General features: G+C 20.7%; 4 protein-coding genes across 4 annotated transcripts; 3 read left to right on the top strand and 1 right to left on the bottom strand.

Moving 5' to 3' along the window:
* Positions 1-3409: 3409 nt before the first annotated feature.
* On the top strand, positions 3410-5206 carry Bm12383 (Uncharacterized protein; the record flags this gene model as incomplete). The annotated part of the gene is made up of 3 exons (XM_043081506.1): positions 3410-3583; positions 4684-4854; positions 5021-5206. The coding sequence occupies 3 exons, from the start codon at positions 3410-3412 to the stop codon at positions 5204-5206; spliced, it is 531 nt and encodes a 176-aa protein (XP_042937440.1).
* A 663-nt stretch (positions 5207-5869) lies between these two features.
* Positions 5870-6520, top strand: Bm17742 (Uncharacterized protein; the record flags this gene model as incomplete). The annotated part of the gene is made up of 2 exons (XM_043081505.1): positions 5870-5959; positions 6401-6520. 2 exons carry the CDS (start codon positions 5870-5872, stop codon positions 6518-6520), a joined length of 210 nt encoding a protein of 69 aa, XP_042937439.1.
* Positions 6521-7806: 1286 nt separating this feature from the next.
* Positions 7807-14378, top strand: Bm17741 (Uncharacterized protein; the record flags this gene model as incomplete). Its single annotated transcript, XM_043081504.1, has 8 exons — positions 7807-7871; positions 8417-8602; positions 10704-10825; positions 11439-11703; positions 12341-12488; positions 12923-13099; positions 13572-13705; positions 14081-14378. The coding sequence occupies 8 exons, from the start codon at positions 7807-7809 to the stop codon at positions 14376-14378; spliced, it is 1395 nt and encodes a 464-aa protein (XP_042937438.1).
* A 707-nt stretch (positions 14379-15085) lies between these two features.
* Positions 15086-18066, bottom strand: Bm7872 (Uncharacterized protein; the record flags this gene model as incomplete). The annotated part of the gene is made up of 5 exons (XM_043081503.1): positions 15086-15304; positions 15707-15889; positions 17082-17165; positions 17444-17635; positions 17983-18066. The coding sequence occupies 5 exons, from the start codon at positions 18064-18066 to the stop codon at positions 15086-15088; spliced, it is 762 nt and encodes a 253-aa protein (XP_042937437.1).
* Between the last annotated feature and the right edge of the window lie 7909 nt (positions 18067-25975).

Raw genomic sequence — 25975 nt, 5'->3', positions numbered from 1 at the left:
TCTTTTTTTTTTTTTTTTGGTGCTTAATTTATTACATATGCAAAAAATGTTGGAATAAAATAAAAGAGTTAGAAAAAGAAAAAAATGAAAGAATAATTTTATTTAAATCATTTCAAGTTTAATTTCATTTTTTTTTATTTGATTACTTTGTTTAGATTCATTAATGGTAGCAATAAAAAGAATTGGTATTATTAGATAAAACTTTTATTTTCTTCACTTTTTTAATTTCAGTTCAATTTTGCAATCAATGGATCTAAAATAATGAAGGATTTAAAAAAAAAAACTAATTTAATTAATTATGAAATTAATTGTAATGAAATTTAAAAAAAATTAATTAAATTAATTAGCTAAATTTTGTTTTTTAAAAATTAATTGTAGTGAAAATTTACGCTTATGAATCATAATCATTTTTCAAAATCTGAAATTAAATTCATTTAATGTTAATTAATTAATTAGTGAAAATAATTACTTGCAATGATTGCTTATGCGTGTATCATTTAACCATAAAATTATTTCAATTAATAAATATAAAATTTTAATATTTTTTCTCAAATTTGAAAGAAAAAAATTGTTCGGAAATTTTTTTTCTAATGATTTTTCTTATTTATTAAAGGAAAAAGTTAGCGATGAAGTTTTCATCTTCATGATAATATTTTTGACAGAACTAATTTGTTAATTTTATTTAAAAAAAGAATGAAATAAAAAAATTTGTTAACGATCTTGAAAATATGAAAAAATTCAATTTTATAAAGCAATAAAAGTTTCTTTTTTTCTTCATTATTAATTTTTTCCTTATTGGTTTATGAAATGATCAAATAGAAATAATATTTAAATATTTGCTTAACTTCTTCTCTTGCTATCATTATTAATTCTATGAAATATTTGCGATAATTATTAAGTATAAATCAGGATTGAAGGAAAATAAAAAACAAATTAAAATTAAATTAAATTAATCCTTCTATTTTGAATTGCAAAAACTGCTAACAGTTTTTTTTAATTTTTAATTATTCCTAGCTTTAATATATATATATTTTATTAGTTAAATTTTAAAAAGGATTTTTATTTAAAAGAATAGAATTAATTTTAATTCATTTTTTCAACTTTTTCCTTTAAATTAGACTATTTTTTAAAAGTTTTCAAAAGTATCTTATTTATTTTAAAAATAAAAAAAATAGTAATTATAATAAAGTGATGCTTAGAATTTAACAAACGATATTTCAATTTCATTCAGCTAATCATTCATTAGCTATCATTTCATATCTGTTATACACTTTTTCATTCCAATCAAATTAATTATTCTCTTATCAATGTATCATTCATTCCTTCTGCTAATTCATTCAAAAAATTTCACAACAACAACTGATAAACATATCAATTTAAAAACTCTAATATACTGCAAATATTTCTACACTAGAAGTTAATTAACTAGTGATAAATTATCATTAATACTTGTTTTAAATTTTTTATTAATAAAAAAAATATTTTTTCCCAAATATATTTTTTTCAACAAAACGTATTTCAACGATTAAAAATTATTATTTATTAAAAAAAATTGTTTTTTTGTTAAATATTTTTTCTTTTTTTAAAAAGTTAAAATTTGTCCATTTTTTTTTTTTTTTTTTTATGAATAAGAATTAATAATTTTTATATTTTTCAATTTGATTGATAATGAAATGAATTTTTATACTTTTTCATTTTACTTTTCTTTTCTTTGGCTTTTTTTATTTCTTTCTTCACTTGGCTTTACTTTATGTTTGCCTTTTAGTTTTCTTTTTTTTTTTTTTTTTTTTTAATATAATTTTATTTTATTTGCTTTCAATTTTCTTTTTCGTTTCATTTTACCTTATATTTGCTGCCCTTTTTCACTTGGCTTCTTTCATACTTTTTTCTTTTGGCTTTTTTCTTGGCTTCCTTCTTTTTTTCTCAGCTTTGCTTTAGATTTTTACTTCTCATTTTTTTTTCTTGGCTTTACCTTATATCTGCTTTCTTGGCTTTACCTTATATCTGCTTCCTACTTTTTTTCTTGGCTTTACCTTATATCTGCTTCCTACTTTTTTTCTTGGCTTTACCTTATATCTGCTTTCTTGTCTTTTTTTTTTTGTTCTTGACTTCATCTCATGTTTGTTTTCTTGCTTTTTTCCTTCTGTCTCTTGGCTACCAATCACTCGTTCCCATGGAGCTTCTCGTAATTGCTGCAAAGTTAAGGCTTATTTACATTATTTACTAGCTGATATAAGTAATAGCCAACAGTGTTACTGAATTACTTATTTTACTTTTAGATAATATAATTTTATTTTTCATTTAATTTTGTTATAAAGTTCTACCTATATTCTTTTAGTGGAAAAAGGAAAAGAAAGTGAAAGAATTTATATCTTTTTTTTGAGTTCAAATTTAAGTTAAAAAAATTTTTTTTTGTTCACATTTTATAAAAAATACTTTCATTTTTTGATTTCAGTTTCATATCTCAATTAGAAAAAATTTAAATCGCATAATTTTATCAATGAAAAGCATTTTGTCTCTTTTTTTGCAAATTGCTAAAATAATTTTCATATTTTTTACATTTAATTGTTTTGATTGTTTTTTTTTTTTTTTAAAAAAAAAAAACCATAATTTAGTGAAAAAATTTTATTTGTTTTTTTAATTAGAAATTTAAATTAAAGAATGTTTAAGTTAATGAAGCAATTAGCATTGTTAATTTATTGTTTTTCTTTTTTTAAAATGATTCACAATGACAATTCTAATATTTTTTAATAGTAATTTATAATATTAATATGATACCAGTATTTTATGATAATATAATTTTATTTTTCAAATTTTTTGGTTGAAATTTAATAATTTTATTAATATTCAAGCTATCAATTTATTTTATTTAACAAATTATTCTTTCAAAATAAACAGCTATCTTTTTTTTTCGTATAAGAACAAATATTTACCTCCATCAACCAATCATTTTAAAACTTTTATCTCCTTTTTTTTTTGAAAATATATTTCAACCAATGAAAAATTCTTTATGAGAACCAAAATATAAAATTTTTATAATTTTCAATATATTGAAAAATTCATTAATTATTACTAATTTATTAATTAAAAGAAGAAAAAATTAATAATCCTCGTTTTGCTTTTTTGATTTTTCCATAGTCCAATATAATGAAATATTTTTTGTTATGCAGTGGTATATAAATACGTTTTTTTTTTTTTTTTTCTCGAATAAAAATAAATTTTGGATAAACATTAAAGGGAAATTTTTCAAATAATTGATTATCATTAATTTTTTGTGTTAATTTAAAAAATTTTAACTAATAATTTATTCATACTAATATTGTCAATTAATTTAATAATATTAGTATTATTCAAAATTAAATTTTTAGAATATACATATGTAAATAATAAATATCAGAAAAGGAAAACAATGAATATTGCAAATTTATTCACTACTAAATTCGATGAATGTGATGAAAGTAAATGGCAACAGGAAATACGGTTAGAACCGGATAGATCAATCAGTGGTGCATTAGCATTTCGATTAACCGGAAGCAAAACACGTGGTGTTTTCATACAGTACGTGAATCAAAAATCTAACCAGGTATTTTGTAATAATAGTGAAAGCAAAGAAAAAAAAAAACGGAAAAGAAAATTAAAAAGTGCTTGATTATTTGTATTTTGCTTATTTTCCTTTTTCATTCTTTTCAATTTATATTTATCATTGATTCTATTTGTATTATCAATTTTACCATAGCAATCAGTGAAACGGAAAAAATAAACATGGATGTAATTTATAAATTACATCAATTATATCATAGTAGACAAAGAAATTGGGAAAATAAACATAAATATAATTTTTAAAAGTTTAAAAAAAGTTTAATAATCTATAACTAATCAAATGTTAACTGTTTCACTAATTTACATCACTTTTTTGTTTATTCATTTTAATGTAAATTTGTGACTTATAAAAATTTTGCCTAAAATTAAGGATAAGGTATAATTTAAAGTTTGGCTAAGAAAGGTCAAAAAAAGAAAACAAAAAGGTGTCGTGGAAGGCTTTGATTGTCTAATTAATAATATGTTTAATTAATAATAATAATATTGATCGCAGGGAGATTGTTTAAGATGTAAATGTAAATACGTGAGATAGCGAAGTAATAGGACAAAAACGTTGATAGAGAACAATTGAAATTGAAATCGTCGGTCCTTAGCGATAAATTACACATATACTAATTCTTTTAACAAGGGTGATCCTTATATAGCAATTATCTTACATTATATGTGTTAAAATGTGGGAGTGGTTTATAATTAGACATTTTTGTACAAAGGATGATAGTAAGTAACTTTAACAATAAGTTTAAAAATGGATATCACGATGAATTGGATGGATATCACGAAAGAGAGTACAATGTTTTGTCCAGACGTTATGATAAGTGGCTACTATGAGTTGCAATAGACATTACATGATAGATGCTCATAGTATATGAATTGATATAAGATCAAAAGTCAGTTAAGCCATTACGATGAATTGCAAAAGACATCAATGGATTGCTATATTAAGCATTGTTAACATTTGTTTAGTGCTTCGCGATGTTAAAATCCGCGACAAAAAGTTAAAAGAAAAAAGAAACTTATAAACTTATAGCATATCAAACTTATGCTAATTATGCAGAAATTGTAAATAAAAATGAATAAAATCAGTTTTATATTTCATATATTTCGATATTTCGATCTATGTTACAGTCAAAAATTCTCTACAAAGGTGATCAAATACTAAAAGTGAATGGCGTTGACGTACGACGTTTGACGTGTGATCAAATTGTTAATATTCTACGCTTAGCTGTATATAATAATGGTTATGCATTAGTACAAGTAATTCCTTTTTTATTATTAGAAAAAAGTACGTAAAAATGAAGTTATTTAGTGAAATAATCAAATACAAAAAATTTTTATATGTTTGTTTGTTTTTTGAAACTGTAAATTAATGATATTTTAACATATTTTTTTAAATTTGGTTTCAAATTTAAATTAATTATAGGTTAATCGTCAAATACGATTGAAAGAGAATGTATCAGATGAAAATGGTAACTTAAATCATTGTTATCCGGCATATAATGATGATCTAATAATCAATAATAATAATAGTACTTTACCAATATCATTTTCCGATATGACCGGATTAAGTGAATCGGCAATTCACGCTCGAGTAAGAAATAATTTATAAGTTTATTTGAAAAAAAATAAATAAAAGTATTATAGCGAAATTTTATTTTATTTTTTTATTCTTTACAGAAAATAATCAGTAAATAATACATTTTAAAAAAAGAAAAAAAAATTAAACAGAAAAATAGTCGGATAAATAATAAATGAAAAATTATTGAATGGATAAATTAGTAAAAAGAAAAAAAAATTAAACAGAAAAATAGTCGGATAAATAATAAATGAAAAATTATTGAATGGATAAATTAGTAAACAAATAATAAGTGAGAGAATTTAATTAAATAAATAAGTTAACTGATAAGCAAATAATTGATACGAAAGAGAAGGAAAAAGTAAACAAATAAAGGAATAAATAAACAAATAATTATAAATCAAAAAAGTTTGCTGAATAAAATTTAATAAAAACAATAGGCGATGGAATCGTCATTTCATTACTGTGATAATTTAACTGGAATGGAATATACACAATTGGTTTGCTTTAGTGAAAAAAATGATCAAAAATTTTCAATATGTACACAGCAAAGGTATAAATTTTAAAGTAATAAAATTTTTCAAACCAAAAAAAGAAAAAATAAATCAAAATTTTTTTGAATAAAATTTAAAAAATTTCAAAAATATAAAGAAAATGAAAATTTGTTTTTTTTTTTTTTTTTTTAGAAAATTTGCAATGTTTGGTTATATTAAGCAATTAAATGATAGCGAAAAAGAATGTAAATATGAAAAGAAATGTGATCAATGTTCGAAATATTCCACAAAGGTTAGTAATTTTGAAATAATAAATTAGAATTAGTAATTTTGAATTAATAAATTAGATTTAGTAATTTTGATTTAATAAATTAGAATTAGTAATTTTGATTTAATAAATTAGAAAAAAAGTATTATAATGTTTTTTGTCCTTTTTTTGCTTAAAAAATAGTATTTCTGGATTTAGAAAATTACTGTAACATTTAATAAATTTCGACAAAAATTAAATTAATTAATTAAATTAAAAAAAATAAGAAAAAAATCAAAATATTTGTTTAATCATTTTCCAATTATTTATTTGTTTTAGTCAAATTTGTAGCATTGAAAAAAAAAGTTACTTAATTAAAATAATTGAATTATTAATATTTATTCAATTTTAATTCTTCGAAAGAAAAGAAAAAAGCGAATTCTGTGAAAAGAACAAAAAACAAAATTATTTTTTCATTTTTTTTAGTGGCGTTGGCATATTGTAAAGCATCGTTGGGCGACAAATGCGATGAAAATTCTTCCAAAATCTGCATCTGACTTATTTGGCTTACGAATTTATCAAAAAGCTTATTATAATTTAATTTAATTTGATTTAATTCTCTTCAAATTCAATTTATTCCTCAAATGTTTATTTATTTCAGCTCAATTATTCAAATTATGGCTCAAATACTATTTATTTATTTTTGTTCAATTAGCATTTCATTGATCAATAATTTTTTGTTTTTTTGTTTTTCTGTTTGTTTGTTTGTTTGTTTTTTGAAGATAAAATTATTGTTTTCTTATTTATAGGTTTTGTGAGGAAAAATTGTTTTTTGAAATTGTTAAAAAAATGAATGCGTGAAAATTTTGTTACTTAAATTTATGATTTGCATCCATTTTAAATAAATACTATTGCATTATTTTCATATTTCAGTTTTATACCAGTAAAAATTCAATAAACAAATTTGGAACATAAAAAAAAAAAACTTTGTTCAAAAATAATTTCTGCAGAAATATTTGAAAATAATTTTGTAACATATAATAATTTCCTTGGTATTTAAATTAAATTAAATTTATGAAATGATTATACTGTGCATTTTATTGTTCAATTTATTATAACAAATTATTGAATAAGCAATATTTGTTGTAAATATTTTTTTTTTTTTTGTTATCTTTTTGCTTTTCAATAAATTTTTAATCATTTTTTTTTTTGATCGTATTCAAATTGTATTACATTAATTGATTAAAAACAAAAAATAAAATTGAAATATTCAATTTATAATTAATTTTTACATATTATTGCAATTATAAGTTTCAATAAATTATGTATGAAATGAAAAAAAAGAGAAAAAACTATGAAAAAATTTAATGTTATAAAAATTTTTGATAATTTCAATTTTTCATATCAACGAAATAAATAATATTATCACTTAATCATCGAACAAATTATTTCTCATAATTCTACGATGATTTTCTCACTTTTTTTTCGAATTTTGTTAACTAATTTTTGTAATTAGAAATTTTTATATCACATTTACAAAATTTTACCATTTTTAGAATTGCATTTATTCATTTTAATATGTATTTTTAAAAATATTTTGATTCTAAATTTCTAAGAGAATTTTGATAATTTATTGCAAAAGAAAAAAAAAATTATTTTTTTTTTCCATGAAAGCAATTAAATTATAAGTTAAAAAAAAAAGATTTAATTTATTTTTCCTGATTTATGTAAATTTTTCTTTTTTTTTTTGTTATTGTATTATTATGTAAAATTTCTTATAGAAATTTTTTAAAAAATAACATATAATGAGTGGAATATTAGTTTTTGTTTCATTTGATAACTTTTTTCTTTTTATTTTCATTTTAATAATTTACTGGTCTTTGACAACACGGATGTCATTAATTAGTACTCCATTTAGTGATTTAGGAATTGATCTTGGTTCAACTTATAGATTAGGGTAATTCTTTTTTCATTTTATCAATTAATAATTTTCTTTTTTTTTTTTTTTTTTTTTTTGAATTGATTTAATTGCTATAAATAAAGTAAATAAAATATTTACTTTGTAAGGAATAAAATTTTTATGATTAAATTCATTGATAAACAATTTTTTTATTAAATTGATTGATATTCAATTAAAAAATTTAACACTACAAATTTCTTGTTACTATTTTTTTTTTTTTGTAAATAATGTTTATAATATTTTCTTTTTTTTTTATGTATGTGTTTAAAATTAAAAATTTGAAATATTTGTTGATTATTTTTGTTCTCTCTTCTTTTATCATTTGTTTTCATGTTTTCTTGTAAACTGTATTATTATTAATTATCATATAATTTTACTTTAAAATAATAATTTATTATTATATATTTTTGCTTATTTTTCTTTTTTTTAGCAAAAAAAAAAATGTTTTTGTTTTAAAATTGTCTTTGTTTAAAAATTTAAAAAATTGATTTTATTTTGAAAATTAAAAAAATAATTTTCTCCTTTTTAATTTTAAATTTTAGTCATCCTGAAAATGAACAGTTAATACGTCGAATTTATCCAAATTTTGCAAGTGATTATATGAAAGAAAGTGATATGTTAGTGATTTTTACGCATTATTATTATCTTAAAATGCGTAAAGACGTAATTACAACAGAAATTGGTCGTTCGCTATTTGCAACCGTTCATGGTGTGCGATATATCGAATGGTATTTAATTAAATTGGAATTAAAATACTAATTAAATTATTACGAAAAAAAGATATTTACGTCATTTTAACTAACATAAGAGCTAATTATCAAGACATTATCAAAATGCAATACTATCAAAATTAGTAATACTAAATTAAATTATTATATTGAAAAAAAAAGTTATCAATTATTGCATTGTTCTATAATATTATTAAATTATTATACTATTATACCATTTTTAAATTATACAATATTTTAATTATCATGAATGATAGATAATTTAATCAAAAATAGTATCATTAAATGAAATTTTTAAATGATAGCAATCATTGCAAATTTCTCACGACATTACGTGAAATCATTACGTGAGAGATATTCACGTCATTTTAATTTTTATGAAAGAAAGTATTAAAATTAGTAATATTTAATTAAATTGTTTGTTAAGTTACTATTAGAAATTATTCCTATGAAAAAAAAAAAACTTCGTATTTAAACAATCCGAAAAAAAAAATTAATTTTTTCAATTTAACAATTTTCCTTTTTCATTGTTCTTTTATTGGATATATCGAAAAGACAAATTTAATTAAACACTTTCTTCTTTTTTGATTTTGTAATTAAGCATTTTTAACTTTGAAAACAAAAGTTTAATTAAACAGTTTCTTTCTTTTTTTTCTCGTGGCAAAAAAAGCAGATTAAAACTTTTTGTTTAAATGTTGTAAGGAAATTTTGTTTCCTCGTCAGTTATTTCAAAAAATGTTTAAATCAAATTTTAGCATCAAAAAATTTTTCATCAAAAAACTCATTTTCGTATTTATATAAAACAACTTTTTAAATTTTAAATGAAATATGGAAAAAAATTGAAATGAAATTTTTGTCAGAGAAAATTTTTGGCAGTACATTTTAATATTTGGTATTATATGGAAGAAGAAAATGAATTGAATTAAATGAAATGGAAATAATAAATTTAAACAAACTTTTTTTTTTTAATGAAACATACAAAAGCCGAAAATGAATTTTTTTTTTCAAATCTTTTCTTGCAAATTAAAAATATTTCTATTATTTTCAAATCTTAAATTTAATTTTTTTATGAATTGTCTAGAAATATGATTTAAAAAGAATTTTGCAGAAGTTTGATGATAAATTAAATTTTTTGGAAGAATTAAATTCATTTTTTTGTTTTCCAAAATTACAACTTTTTTGATTGCTAAATTCATCTAATTATTTATATTTTTTACTTGTCTTTAGTTCTATTTTGTTTCTATTTTTTTGAATAAAATCTAATATTTTAGTAAATTTTTAGTCCTTTCATTTTATTTTAATGTTTCAATTATTTATTATCTTTTTGAATGCAATTTGATATTGTAATAATCAAAATAATTTAATATATTCAAATAATTTAACATTTTTCTCCCTCTCTTTTTTTAAAATTTCAATCTAATATTTTAATGATTTAATATTTTTTGTTCAAAACAACTAATTTGTTATTTTTTTGAACAAAAAATTTCTAAACAAAAAAAACATTTAATTATGATCAAAAAAAAAAAAAGTGGGAAATTCGGAATTTTAGATCAATTCAATATATTGATATTGAGTAGTTCAGTAAATTGATATTTTCTACTGAAAGATAATTTAATATTCCTTTTTTTTTTTCTTTAATATATTTTTTTTAATGTTTTAATTACTTATTATCGCTTTGAATTTAATTTAATATTGCAATAATCAAAACAAAATATTATAATCAAACAATTTAGCATTACAAACATTTATTTAACACAAATAATAAATCAATTTTTTTTTTAATATTTATTTCATATAATTTTAATGCAAATAAATTTCTTTTTTTTTTCATTTATTTATTCAAAAGCATATATTTTTGACTTTTTTCCGCAACGCATTCTTTTCTTTCTCTTCCGCTTCATTCATTTTTTCCGCATTCTCTTCGGTTTCTTCCGCTTTTTCCTCTTTCCTTTATTCCTTTTTTACTTTTCGTTTTTTTTTTTTTACATTTTTTTTTCTCTCCGCTTTTTTCGGCACTTTTTTTTTGCTTTTTTTTTTTTGATGAAAAACTTATTTTCAATTAAAGTTAATGAAGTATATAATCTTTTTTTTAAATTCACAGGACATTGCATGTAAGAAAAAAAGGACGAGAATTTATGATTACATTAGTACGACAAACTGATGTTGACATTCAAGGAGAATTTCGAGTGCAATTTCGTGCACAGTCAAAAACAAGCAGAAGAAGTTAGCTTTTGTAATTTCCATTTTTTTTTTTTTTTCTTGCAATTAAAAATTTTATAGTACAATAATTTTTTTTTTTTTTTTGAGTGTCTTTTTAGTGTTTCTTTTTGCTCACATATTTACATAAAGCAAAATTATCAATTTTTTAACAAAAAAAAAGTTAAAAAATTAACTTTTATTTTAATTTAAAAGGTGAAAAGAAAACAATTTTGAAATCTAAAATTACAAAAAAAAAAAAAAAAAAATAAATAAAAAGAAAAAAGAAAGCTGAATGGATGAAATTACATTAAGCAATTAAAGATTAATAAATAATTTTTTCAAAAAATTCATTTTTCTATTGAAATGTACAAAATAAAATTATGAAAATTAATTTTTTCCTATTATTTCATTCAAAATTAATAAATTGAAAAAATTTTTGACCTTTTCCATTTCCTATTTTTTGTTCCTTTTTTCCTCCTTTTTTGTTTTTTTTCATTTTCATTGTCCTTGTATCTGCAAAAAATTTCAATTTATTTCGATTTTGTTATAAAATGATTCAAAATTTTTGTAAAATAAATTTGGAAAAAAAAAAAAAAAAGAAATTAAAATAAATAAGAAATAAAGAAGAATTTTGCAGTTGAATGCTTCCCAGCACATTGGCAACAATTAAATCATCGTGTAGAATTTGTTCCACATTATACGGAAACATTAACAAAATTATATGAAAATGATGAATTTAATTGGGGTCAATTAAAAATTGAAATAAAATTAGCATTTGCAATAAATGATTTCAATTATGTCGTACCAAAAGTTAATTTATTTCCATTACTTCAATTAAAACCGCAAGATGAAACTGATGAACGATTTAAAGCATTCAAATTTGTTGAAAAAGCTGCTGAACCGTATGTTTTTATCAAAATCCTTATTAATTTTTTTTTAATTCGTTCTTTTTTTCTTGTTTTCAATAAAAAAAATTAAAAAAATTTGAAATGTTATTAATTAACTAATTCATAAGTTAACAATAGCAATAATAGTAATATATCACAGTAAATTAAAAAAAAAAAAATTAATCGTAGAAATAAGTAATATACTTTGTTTTCATATATGTTTTCACCTTACTATTTGATTTATAAAATGGAAATGTAAATGGATTGTAAAGTAGTTAATTAATTAAATGTAAAAATTTTGAATTAAATGTACGCATGAATTTTTGAAAATGAATAATATATTACTAAAATGTGTTAACAATGAAAAAAAAAAAAATTACAATATTTGAAAATATATTAATTTTTTGTACCTAAAAATAGTTTTTTTAAATGCAAAAAACCAAATTCATGCAAGGAAAGTTAGCAAATTTATCAAAAAAAAAAAATTTAAAAACAAATTTTTGGTAAAGTATAACTTTTCGATGTAACAAACATACAAACAGTTTCAAATTTGAAATTAAATTTTAAAATTTAATTTTTGCTAATAACAAATTTTATCAAATGACAAAAATTTTTCGCTTTTTTCTTTTTTTCCGTTTTTGTTTATTTTCAGATTCTATTATGTTGAATGCATCGATGAAACATTATTATATAATCGGCATTGTTTATACATAACATGCAGATATTTTCATGATTACATGGATAGTAATCCGGAAGGAAATTCAGTCAGTTTGGAATTTAAATCAGCAACAGTTGAGCAGGTATTTTTTAAATAAACTGATCAATCATTTTTTGATAGTAATTTAATTCATTTTATATTTTATTTTGAAATAGGAAAGCAATAATAAAAAAGCTATTTCAAAAAAAAAAAAAAGATGTTTCAAATTTTAATTTGAAATTATTTTCATAGAATTTCATCTTTTTTTTTTGTTTTAATTTATTGTCATTACAAATTGTTAGGTCTCTCTGTTTATGAATGAAATTACTTCAAAAAAAAAAGTACTCAAAACTCTAGAAGATAATTATTTAGTTTAATTTCAATTAACAAATTTAGATGATTTAGTTTAAAATTAGAAACAGAAATTGATGGAATTTTTAAGTGGTCAATTTTTATTTCAATTGATAATTTTAGTTAAATAGTTTAAAATTTCTAGATATTGATTTACAATAATTATTCAAATATTTCAATTTGTAGGTATTATCATTTGCATTTACTGGCATGTGTGATGTGAAATATTTTGGTGGAAGTTTTAATTCCAGTGATTTTAATAATTATGAAAAATTTCTTGCTTGCTTGAATTTATTAAAACCACTGATGTATAAGGAATTGTTACAAATGCATGACGATGATTTTTGTCGCATCTTTCAGAAGGTTTTAGTGATTATTTATTGATTGATTGTTGATTAATTCATTTTAGATCATAGCCATGCATTAATTAATTAATTAATTATCAAAACATGCGTTATTTCGAGTTATTCAATTCACTGATTTTATCTTTCTTTATCAAATATTTTATCAATTGCATAAGAAGAAAGAACTATCCGTGTTTTTTCTTTTTTTTTTTGTATTTATCGACATTTTACTTTTTGTTTGCAAATTTAGGAAAAAAAGCTTATTTAACTAATATTATCATTATTAACTATCATAAATATCTTTCATATCAGTGCTACTTAGCATTATTACTTATCCTTGCTTTACTGATTATTACTAAATTATTTATTCAAGAAAAAAATTTCCTTAATTAAATCTTTGTTATTTCTATTTTTTAATTTTATTATTTTTATTTTTTTCATAATCAATGATTATTTACAGTTAGTCAAAATTTATTTGACTTATTTTTTAGCTATGCAATACACCACAACCACCATGTGAAGCTAATACACTTCAATTTTTACGACTTGCAATAAAATTTGGTTTTCCGAAACTTGAAGCTTGCACAATTGCGCGAATTGTTGCAGTATTTCCTGATACATATTCGTAAGAGAAAAAAAACAAACTCTTATTTTCATAAAAATTATTTGACTTCAATTAAAATTTGTGATTTATTTAAAGTAATTTTAAATTTTAAAACAAATGTTTGAATTTGATTTATTGTCAATCTAGCTTGCAACAAACAACAGTAAATTAGCTTATGAAAAGTGAAATTTTCAATCATAAATAATTCATGCATATCTTTTCAGCTGTAGAATTTTTGTAAATTTTTAGAAAATTTTATAAAAAGAGAAGCAAAAAAAAAAAAAAAAAGTAAATATACAATTTATTACATTTCTTACAGTCATTATTGCTTTTTGTGTAATTTTTGAATTTTTTTTTTTTTTTTGGAAATTTTTAAATTCACTTTTATAATTTCAGTTTGCACTTAAATGTTAACGAGCAACCAAAAATCATAGATGAAATGATTCAAGCTCGACATGATTATGAGATGTATGTCGAGAGTGATGACTGGGCTAATTATACGAAACCACAGCTTTCACCTTTGGAACGAATTGAATTATTAAAGGCTAAGTGTAAACAGGTGCATAAATGGATTGGCCAAGGTTTAATGTCTGATGTACCGGAACCTGGTTTACCATCAATGGATTCTGAAGAAGAGAATCTTTTTGAAAATTCTCTATTTCTAAAAGCATTACCAACGGAAGAATTAGATTAAATGAAAGAAAAAAAAAAGAAGGAAACGATGAATTGAACTAATCAAAAATTAAAATTTCCTATTGCTACTTTTACAGTTTACTGATAAACTAATTGTACATATTGGAAATGATATACTCAATTACTAATATTAATAAAGTCTACTAATATGCATTTTGCATAATTATTTCTTTGACTATGCTGTTTCAATAATTATGTATCAAGAAGATTAGTGCATTTTAGAAAAAATGAAATATTAGTGCATTTATTAAGGATGTTCAAAGATCTTTGACCATTTACATGATATTTATTTTTTGATTTGTTTACTTTTTGATTTGATTTACTTTTTTCTCAGAAAAGCGCCTATTCGATTTTTCCAATTCTTTATAAAAAAACAAAAATCCATTAATACTTCAATAAATTTTATCAAAAACATTAGCAAATTTTAGTGCAACTGTACATGAAATATGGATGTAGATAATGTGATTAAATTTTAATTTTTGTTATTAAATTCAGCAAAAAATTTCCTACAAATGATATTTTGTATATATATATTGATCTGCTTTCAATTTTTTTAATCATAAATCAATTATACATTAATCATAAATATATTATTGTATATACTAAACTTTCAATTATTAATATACATGAAAAAAAAAATGTTAATAAAAACTATTATACAATAAAATTAATTAGCCATCTTATTCAAAAATTTTTCAATTTTTTTTTTTACGATAACCTGAATAGAATGAATAAAGTAATAAAATTATTAAATGAAATTGCATTTGCTTTTGATGAAATTTTATTTCTTCTTGATTTAACTGTTGTAATTTTTTCAACAATACTATCACAACCTGCTTTACAATGCATCACACCTGCCTGAATATTCATATCATTGCAAATACATTTCGCTACTTCACCACAAAATCGTGTACGGTACTGGATAAGCTGAAAAATATTAAGTATTTTCTTAGGTTAACAATAATAATTTCTAAAATATTACCCAATTTAAAAATAATCATTTATTTGAAAAAAAAAAAATATACATATATAAAGAAATGCTATTATTAAAATGCATACTTAATAGGAAGAATGAAAAACTGTTAAGTATATTTGACATCATAAGTATAAATTGCTTGTAATTCAAATAATTTGAATATTAAATTTAATTGCGTTATACAATTGAACTATTAAATATGTTTTGTTATAAGTTGAGAAAAATATGAAGATTTTAAACTGTAAGCTTAAAAAAAGTTTCTGTTTTTAATTGATAATTTAAAAATTGGATTTAATTTAATTAGATTATTTAAATATGCATTGTTACAAAATTTATAAATCAAATGCTATTACCTTCCTTAATGTCATTTTAAAGCGATGGCATAGGTTAATTTCATCAACAAAATCTGATAGACTTATTTTCTTTGCTATTTTCACCAATTTCAAGTAATTTCCTTGCTCTTCCTGTCGTTCCTCAATGCTTAGCATTTGTTGACATTTCATGCGACTTTCATGTGAGCAAGTCTGTGAGCATAGCTAAAATAAATATTAATTATAATAAATATATTAATTTAATGTAAATTTTTATATTTTAAAGAAATAAACACTCAAATCATATTCATAGTTGTTTCAAAAAGTAAGTTAAAATAAGTGAACGTAAGGGAAAAAAAAATGAATGAACTTAGTAAAAATTAATTAGAAAATATAATTGATAAAAAAAGTACGATATAATAAATACTATACAGTTACAAAAATATAAACAAGTAAACATTAGTAAATATGAATGCAGTAGCATAAATAACATGTATTAAAATTTTCATGTGACATTGAAAGCATTATCAGCTGAGTGTTATTTAATCTGAACAAAATAAAATGAATTAATAAATTTTATTTATAAAACTTTCAAATTTCAGTTTTATTTTTTTTTTCAGGTCGGAATTAAATAATTTAATAAAACAAACAAAATAATATTTTATACACATACCTAATTAGAAAAACATAACATAACCAATTAATGCTTAAGTAAGATATTAAAATTTCTATTTAAATATGCTTGTAATATTTTTTCATCATAACTTTTTCCACCATTTTTTGATGATTTAATTTCATAAAGTTTGAAAAATAAGAGAAATTGAAAAAAGCAATGAAAATTTCATAGATTATTGCATTTTTTGCAAAAAGGACATGTGAAGATAAATAAAAAGTTTTAGGAATTAATTGAATATAATGTAAATGCCAATCATTCATTTTTTTTTTTTTTTTTGTTATTTACTTCAAATAACTTTCTTCATTTTTCATTTTTCAACGATAAAAATGAAAGTTATTAGTTTAAAAATCAGAAAAATAAATCATTTCAAATTAACATGCATATTATAATCGACAAAATATTTTCGATTCTATTCCAACAAAAACGATCCTCTACAAATTTCTTGCAAAACATTGAAAATTATTTGTAAAATAATTTTCAAGCAATTTTTTAAAATGAAATATCTGACAATTCATTATTCTCGTTTTTATAAATAACTCAGCTGGTAAATAAGAATAAATATTTTTTCACAGTAATACCAAAGGGTTCTTTCATTCTTTTTTCTTTTTTTGTACGAATTTCGATCAATCGATCGATAAAATGTACTCATAAATTTTAAGTATTATTGCAATTTAAACAGCTAAATCAAATAAAATTGTATCACTTAATTTCAATGTTTTAATTTTGAAAAGATAAACTTACCCGTAGAGCATATCCTCGATGTGCTAAAAACATTTGTATCGGTAAAATGCGCCCGTGAATTTGGTTAAATACAGTTGATGCAATCTATAAATGTTACAATTATACCTATTTAAAGAACTGTTGCATAATTAGAAGAAATTTTGGAATGTTTAAGAGCTATCACAAAAATTTCAAAAATAAAGTGTTAAAATTTTGCCCTAAAATTTGTGATAAATATTTGTTTTTGCATTTTGAAAGATAAAAAATGTAAGAAATGTGAATTTTGTAACAAAATCACCACTTAATTGTAACGTTTATTTTTAAATATTTCTAAAAATTTTTATATAAAATTAAATATCTCTAAAAAGAATAAAGTGATTTACGTGTGCCGTATAATCATCTTGGCATGCGTCATTATTGAAACACGATAAGTAATGTCGATTTGCAGCACATAAGTGCTGATTTCTTGGCATCATCACGTGTGTTACGCTTCTCAACGAACATCGATGTCGTACTTTCGACGTTTCTGTTGATCGACTTTGATTGTTATCAACATTTCGTCGAATACGCATTGTCTAAAACGTTTTTAATCCTTTTCTTGAATCTGTATTGTATTTAAAATTTGTAAAGGATAAAAATTGATAAATATTATTTAGTAAATACTTTGATTCAGTGGTTGAAATTATATGCTGGAAATTTTAATAAAAAGAAAATTATTTCAATAAAAAATTTGATAAAAACACGCAAATCTTTTTTAGAAAAAGGAAGTCAGAATTTAAGTAATTTTAAAAGAGATGATTTTGCCAACTTTTGCGTTTTAATATTGTCTTATTTTAATTTATTTGTATGTTTTTGAAATTAAGAAAAACAAATGTTACTCCAAAATAAATTTCAAAAAAAAATTCAAAAAAGTGTAGAATACCTGAAAGGCAGTTTTGAAACATTGTTCAACTTTTAAACGATTGCAATGATTTTGATCAGTACTGGAGCCGAAGAAAAATGCCATAGTTGGTAATAGTGTTAGTAGTAGTAATAGAAATTTATTAGTTGTTACTGTAATTATAGTAAACATTTGCGTATCATATTATCACTTCATCATTATCTTTCTGATCATTCCAATCATTTTAAAATCGATGAGAAGATAATTTTGATGAAACCTAAAATGAATCCTTGTTCAGTTTGAATATTTCAAAATAGTAAATATTTTGAGAGAATATTAGAATTAATTTTGAAACGTTTCACTATAATACTTTTTTAAACTTTACAAGTACACATGCATACAGATATTTGTGCATTATTTAATACAGTATACTGTATCAACTCTACCGTAGTAACATTTGAATGCTACCGTATGCTAGAGGAAAGATTTAGCTTAATCGTGGTAACTTTAAAACATTAACCACTCTTTATATGAACTTATTTGAATTGTAAAAACCACATTTTACTTTTGTTGATACGGTAAGAAGACACATGTATACATGAACACTTCTTGCACATACGGTATGTACAGTATGCAATATGACATTTGATCAGAACCCAATAGAATTTTAATATTGATCGAGACGACTATGGTATGAGAATGTCATTACTCACTGTGTCAGTTTTATTAAATTATTATAGCAAAACAATAATTATACGACAGGTATGTAATAAATAATTATGTAAGGAACGAAGACAGAAACGAGATGATATAAAGTACTATGAAATAATCATAATTATTAATTTTTCTTAAAGTAAGTTTGAGAATGTTCTTTCAAAAAGTAAGTTAGAATGTTGAAATGTTTATTAGTTCATGAATAATAACTTATGTTCATATATTCGAATTGAGTGAGAATGTCAAACAAAGGAAAGATATTGTGATAAAATTTATTGAAATTGATAAGAGAAGAATGATAGCACTAAAAACTTTTCTCACGATATCAACTTTTTGAAATATCATTTTTTTCAAACAAAAAAATTCATTTCCTAAGTTTTCCTGTTTTAATTTCAATAAATTGACCAAAGAAAACTTAGCAAAGAACAATCTGTCATTTATTTTTCAAATTATTTTATGCGAAAGTTTCATGATTTTATCAAAAAAAAAAAAAAAAAAAAGTTTGTACAGTAATTAATTTTATTTTTATAACTAATATCTGAAAAAAGCATAATAATATAAATGAAATTCGAATTTAGTTCAAAAAATTTTTGCGAAAATGATGACTTGTAACGCCAGAATATCGTTTTTTTTTTTCCATTAGTTTTATTCATATCATGGAATTTAAAATTCAATTCAAATTTTATTTATTTTTCATTTCCTTACATTAGCACTAAATATAAATTTTACTTCATTTTCTTTGGAAAAAATTAATTTAAAACTACTATATTTAACTTTATTTAATTATTTAAATTTTTTTATATTGCTATTATAGGACATATTTTGTTTCACCTTTTTTCATTTCTAATTTAGTTTACATCATTCCCATCTAATTTAATTTTCTGCAATTTCTCAACTTAATTTTCATTTATGTCAATTTATTACATATTTACGATGTCAATGAGGAAGGAAATTTTCATAACTTTTTAACATTACTAAAAGTAATAAATTTTTAATTAAAAATATGCAAATTGTGCTTTTTGATGTGCTCTTTTCCCTTTTTCGTTTGCAGTACCTTTTTTTTTTTCCTTTTACAATCAAATTTTATAACAAAGAAAGAAGGAAAAAAAAAAAAAAAACTAAATGAAAGAAAATTAAAAATGTAAGAAAGTTTAAAGAAAAATGTAGAATATAAATCAATAATAGATGGAAGAAAAACTAACAAAAACAAAAATGAATTTCGATTCAATATTTGATAACTGAGAAATGCCTTTTATTTAATTTTAATGTAATTATTTTATTCATTAGCAGTCTCGAAAAATCCCACAAGCATGAGGTAAAAAATTTTACCTAACAAGACATGTGTAAGCTTTAGAATTTTTCCCAAGCAACGAAAATAATTGAAATATTAAGTTAAAAATTAAATATTGAACATACCATTTTACTATGGTTAAGTAATGTTTCTTTACCTAGGACTAAATAGGTAAAAAGAAGAGGAAAAAAGTAAGCAATCTTAATTATCAAATTAAAAATTTAATTAAAACAAATATCATCAAAATTTTGGAAATGAAAAACTTCAATACTTTCTTTTCATATTTCCAAAAAAAAGGGAGAATAAAAATGCTTAAATCATTTCAAAAATAATAAATTCATAACCTTAACTCATGGATTGAAAAACGAATTTGTATGAAGTATTAAAATAAAACTTTTTGGAAATAATTTCAGCCTTGATAAAAAACAAACACAAAGATATGGAGAGAAAAAAAGTAAAAAAAAAAAAAAACAAATTATAAAAAGTAAAAATTATGAGAGAACAAGAAGGAAGCAATTAAAATTTGTCACTAAGCTATTTGAAATTTCAACTTTACTTGTTTGTTGCAAAAGAAGAGTGCATGTGAAAGATGGAATGAAGTAATTTAAATTATAAACTTTATTTTCTATTTATAAATGTGATTTAAACTGAAGAAATCATTTTCATACTGAGTTTGTCACTTTTAAGGTTGAAATTTTCTAATTTGTCATTTTTAAGGTTGAAATTTCGAATAAAAGAAAAATGACGCACTTAATTTGACAATCTAAAATTGTAACACAATGTCGTAGCTAAGTAATTAACTTCGTATATTTTAAATTAAAATAAAATTTTTCGATAATTTTACACTTTTAAAATATATTTAAAATGTTAGACGAAATGTAAAAAATAAAAAAATGCTAACGGGAAAAGTAAAATAATCGTTAAAAATAAAAAAGTATGACAGGAAACGAAAAAATAAGAGAAAAGAAGCATAAAATTTGCTTAATGAATTCAGAATAAATTACGAATTGCTTCAATAACTTCTCAACAAAATTCAATAAATTTAAAATTTACAGATTTTTTTATCTATAGCTTCTTTTTTTTTTCAATCTTTTCCATTTTTATCCATCATAATTTATCCTTCCTAATTATGTTTACAATAAAAAAAAAACGAATTTGAAATGTTGCAAATTTTTAATTCTTTTTATTTTTTAAAAAAAAAAAATGTGAAATTGAAAAATGAAAATATATAAGCAATGAAATGGAAGAAAAATTTTTATCAGAAAAACCACTTTTTTTTTTTGTTTTTTTTTTCTCTTCTCTATCTATTTCTCATTCTTTTTCTAGTTTATTTTTTTTTTAATTTTTTTTTCTTATTTTTTTTAATGAAAAACAAACTAATCTATTTGAAAAAAATTATTTGGATATGATTTATACTTGACATACTTGCATAATTTGTATATTTTGTCATCATTTATCCATAATTATTGATTTGGTTGCTCTTTTTAAATTAATTCAAATTTGATTAATTTATTTTGATCTTAAAATTTGATTGCATTGATTAAATTTAAAGAAAAAAAAATGTTAGAAATGAAATATTTTGTAATAAAAAAGGTGAAAGTAAACTAAAAACATTATTAAAAAGTAACAAAAAAATGTTAGAAATCAAAAAAGAAAAATAAATATTTAGTTTAATTTTACCAATAAAGAAAAAAAAAAAAACAAAACCAAACAAAATAAACAAACAAACAAACAAACAACAATGCATATACTAATAGTAAACACAAAAACAAAGCATTCATTGTTTTAAAAACTTCGAAAATACATTTTAATACTGTTAAATTCCATAAATTATTCATTTTTTAGATGTAAAAAAGCATAATTTAATTAAAGTTCAAAATTAATTAATGAAATTACGATTTTCCTTTTTTCATATTGTCTGTGCTGCGTAAGCGTAATTTTTTTTTTTTGTGAAAACAATTTCATTTATTTTTAAACGCTCTAACATATAAATATAAATACTTAAGAAACATTACTGAACGATAAAGAGAGAGAGAGGGACAGAGAGGGAGAGAGAGAGAGGGATTTAGGAGGAATACATTTGATCTAATAGTTTATAATTTAATTCGTTAACCGATGTCATATTACTTTTATCATTTAATAATATAAAAAGAGGAGAGATATTCCATTTTATTATTGAGTGAAATGAATAAATTCATTTTTTATACTTTTCTTTGTGACTTTTTGCAGTCATTTAAAAGTAATAAAGTAAGAGAAATAACATTTTTTTTTTTTTTTTTTTTTTTCCTTTCTTTTTTTTTTGAACAATAAAATAATGAATGATAAATTTTAATAATGGTATTTAATTAAAAAGAAAACGAATCATTCCTCTCTTTTTTTTTCTCGGTCTATTTTAAATTACCAAACAAGAAAAAATAAAATTTAATTAAAAAACTGTGCTTCTTCATCTTTTCAAAAACGGAAGATTAAACATAAAATTAATCTTCCATTTTTAATTTTTTTTCAACTTTTTTTTTCTTTTGGTGAGATAATATCTGTAATTGATTATGTAAACAATAGAAACTCGAAGTATATCAGATAGATTTATGTAAATGAGAAAAGAAAGAATGAAAGAATTTTTATTTTTTAAAATACAAACTGTTAAAAATTATGAACTATTACAATGAAAAAAAGAAATAATATAAACTACTAAAAGTATTAAAAATCATTTATTTTTTATTATATAATAAATATTAATAATTATTATGCTTACATTTTCTTCATCTTATTTTATATTTTTTATCTAACACAATTATACAGCGATTTTTTAATTGTAGTGGTATAAACTAGGATTTAATTTGTCATTTAATAAATTATCTTAGATGAAAACTTGAAATAAATTATTTTAGATAAATTATGTTTACCTTAATGTTTGTACAATATGTCAAATAAAATGATCTAGACATTTTTTTTCCTTTTTTTAAGAAAAAGAAGGATGTAAAAATCTCAATTTTAAAATGATTTAATCAAAAAAAAAAAAATAACTTTCTAAAATTCATAAAATCATATGAATGTATAAATTTTTTTCTTCTAAGTAGCAATTCCCTAAATTTTTAAAAGTATATGAAACTTATGATTTTATGATTTTTTTTTGTAAATGAAATTGGAATATTTTGGATAAGAAAAAAAGAGAAAATTTGTTAATTAAAAAAAGAAAAATGAATATAACATTGAAATGCAAAAAAAAAAGAGTAAAGAATAGAAAATGAGTGATAAAGCATATAAGTGTATAATTTAATTTTTTTTTTGCTAATTAACAGAATACATATACTTCTCTTCTGAAGAAAAAAGTAATAATAGTTTATACTTACATAATAAAAATTTATAATTTAAAAATTATTCCTTTTGCACCAAAACAAAAAGGAAAAAATAAATTATATATTTTGCTTATAACTATGATTTACTTTATCAACAATTAAAAGGTAAGCGAAATGTGCTGCTGAAATTGAAATAAATAAAATTTAAAAAATAACAATTTAAAAAGAAAAGAAAGAATATTTTTTGGGAAAAAAGCAATCGAATTATTTTATAACAATAAGCATATAATGGATGAAAAGAATAACGGTGATTTTGCTAATTTTTTTGCAATCAAATATCTAAATTTTAAAAGACACAAATGAATGAAACATAAAATACTTTCAATTTATTAATAAATTTTTTATGAAGAAAAAAAAACATAGCATGCAAAAAGAAGTGGAAAAATGATGCAGAAATTGAATTGATTCAAATAGCTTCTATCTATCTTAATATCACTTATCGGAAATTCATGTATTTAGTCCAAGTTGTAACCGGAATACTGCAACCGGAATATATGTTTCTGTCAACAATCGCATGTAAATTTTGTTACAATTTCCATAATATCAAATGATAATAGTTTGCTCAATTTAAAATTATTTAAATTTGTTTACAACAAAAATAGGTGATGAATAAAGAGAAAAATTTCTTTTAGTTTATAGTTAAAAATTTTGTCGATCAAATTTTGGTGAATAACATAAATTTAAATAATTAGCAAGGAGATAATTTAGTTGATATTTTGATAAGATCATGAATCTATGATATGTTGTATATACAAATGTATGTATTATTGCATTGCATTTCCAAATTTGATCTTAAAAAATCAAGTTTAATATTATGGAAAAGAAAAAAGAAAACAAACTTGATATATAATTTAAATATATTTTGAAAAAGAAACAATTAAGGATAATTAGAAAAAAAAATAATAAAGGCTTTTTTTTTGTTTTCTATTTTATAAAATAAGCATATTATAGATTAAAAAACAACAGAAACAATGAATTTGCAATTTTTCATTATCAAATTTGAAATTTTAAAATTGTATATGTGTATACCTTATCAAATATTATGTTATCAAAAAAAATGCTAAAGGCAATTAATTATATCTTTTCACGAAGTAATCATAAAATGACACTAATAATAGTACCATATTATTTTAGGTTTTTTTTTCTTAATACATACAGTATAACTGATCCAAAACTATTGCATTGTTTCTCTTTTGTAAACTACTGTATTCTTTTTGTACCGTAATCTGTTCAGCGATTACTGTACCGTTACAGTATGATAGTAATAGTATAATATTATTTTATTTTTTCTTTTTCTATGTTAAAAATACATTCCTCAAAAAATAAAATAATTTTAAATGTACTAAATTATATATTAATTTTGAAATAATCGTTCTAATTTCAACAGATTATTTCCTATGACAACCATTGAAGGAAAGACTTATAAAAGCTTTTATCTAATCTTTTTCAATTTTTTAATTTTTTCGTTTCTTTTTTTTTTTGATTAAATTGAAATTGAATCTGTCAGTTAAATACTAAATTTACACAAAAATCTAATCAAAAAAATTCCTCTATTCATCTTCATTCCAGAATTTAACAAAATAAAGAAGGAAGAAAAATGAAAATGAAATAGGATGGGAAATGTTTTAAAGGAAAAGAGAAAGTAAAAGAAGGTAGATGGGAAGAATGAAAAAGAATTAAATATTATAAATAATTTGTTGTAAAATGCATTTAATACAAAATATTATCGAAAATCATCCTATAAATTTATATATTAATATATAATCTATTTAAAGTAAAAAAAAAAAAAATGAAACAAAAGAAAGAAAAACAAAAAGTAAAAATTAAAATATATTTTCCTTTTTTTCTTTCATCTCCGTTTCTTCCTTTTTCATTTTTTTTTTCTTTTTTTTTGAAGAAATATAAAAATTTTTCCAACAACTTTTTTTTTTCTCTTTATTTATTTGTCCTATAGTGGCCGGCTTAAATGCTTTATTTGTTAGCCATTCAAAAGAAAAAAAGAAATCGTTGCATTTCAAATTATATTCAATTCAATATTTACTTCTCTTCTCACTCCTTTCTTTTTTTTTTCCTTTCCAAACAAATCATTGCAACCGGTGGTAAATATTATTAAGAAAGTTATGAAAAAATTAATTTTTGCTATTACAGAATTGAATTAATTGTTGTAAAAATGAGTGAATGATTAATTTTTGCTTTTCTTTTCTCTGTTAATTATTTGAAATTCAAATAAATTGTCTCATTTTTTTCTCAGAAAAGTAAAAAAAAAAAAATGTTTTTTTTTTTTTTCAAATTGCTTTAGATAAAATTTTATTAAATTTCGATTTGACAATAAAAGAGCTAATTAACATCCGTATATGAACTTTTTCTTTTTTTTTACTTACCATAATTAAAGATCAAGAAAGAAAGATGACGTGCACTTTTTTGTTAGATTAAAATAAAATTTTAAAAAAAAATGGATAAATGTTAATAAAAAATTTTCTTCAAAAAAATTTAAAATTCCAAAAAAATTTGATTTTATGTCATTAAATAAGAAAAAAATGGAAAATCTTTCGTTTTAAATTATAATAATTAATGCTAAAATTTTTGATATTTATGCACAAAAACAAATTAATTATTAGTTAGTAATAATTTTAAAAAAGTGTCTACAACAAAACGAAATTTTTATTTTCCACTT

Source organism: Brugia malayi (assembly GCF_000002995.4).
Source record: "Brugia malayi strain FR3 genome assembly, contig: Bm_v4_Chr4_scaffold_001, whole genome shotgun sequence".
NCBI lineage: Eukaryota > Metazoa > Nematoda > Chromadorea > Rhabditida > Onchocercidae > Brugia > Brugia malayi.
This window is presented reverse-complemented; position numbering and strand designations above follow the sequence as displayed.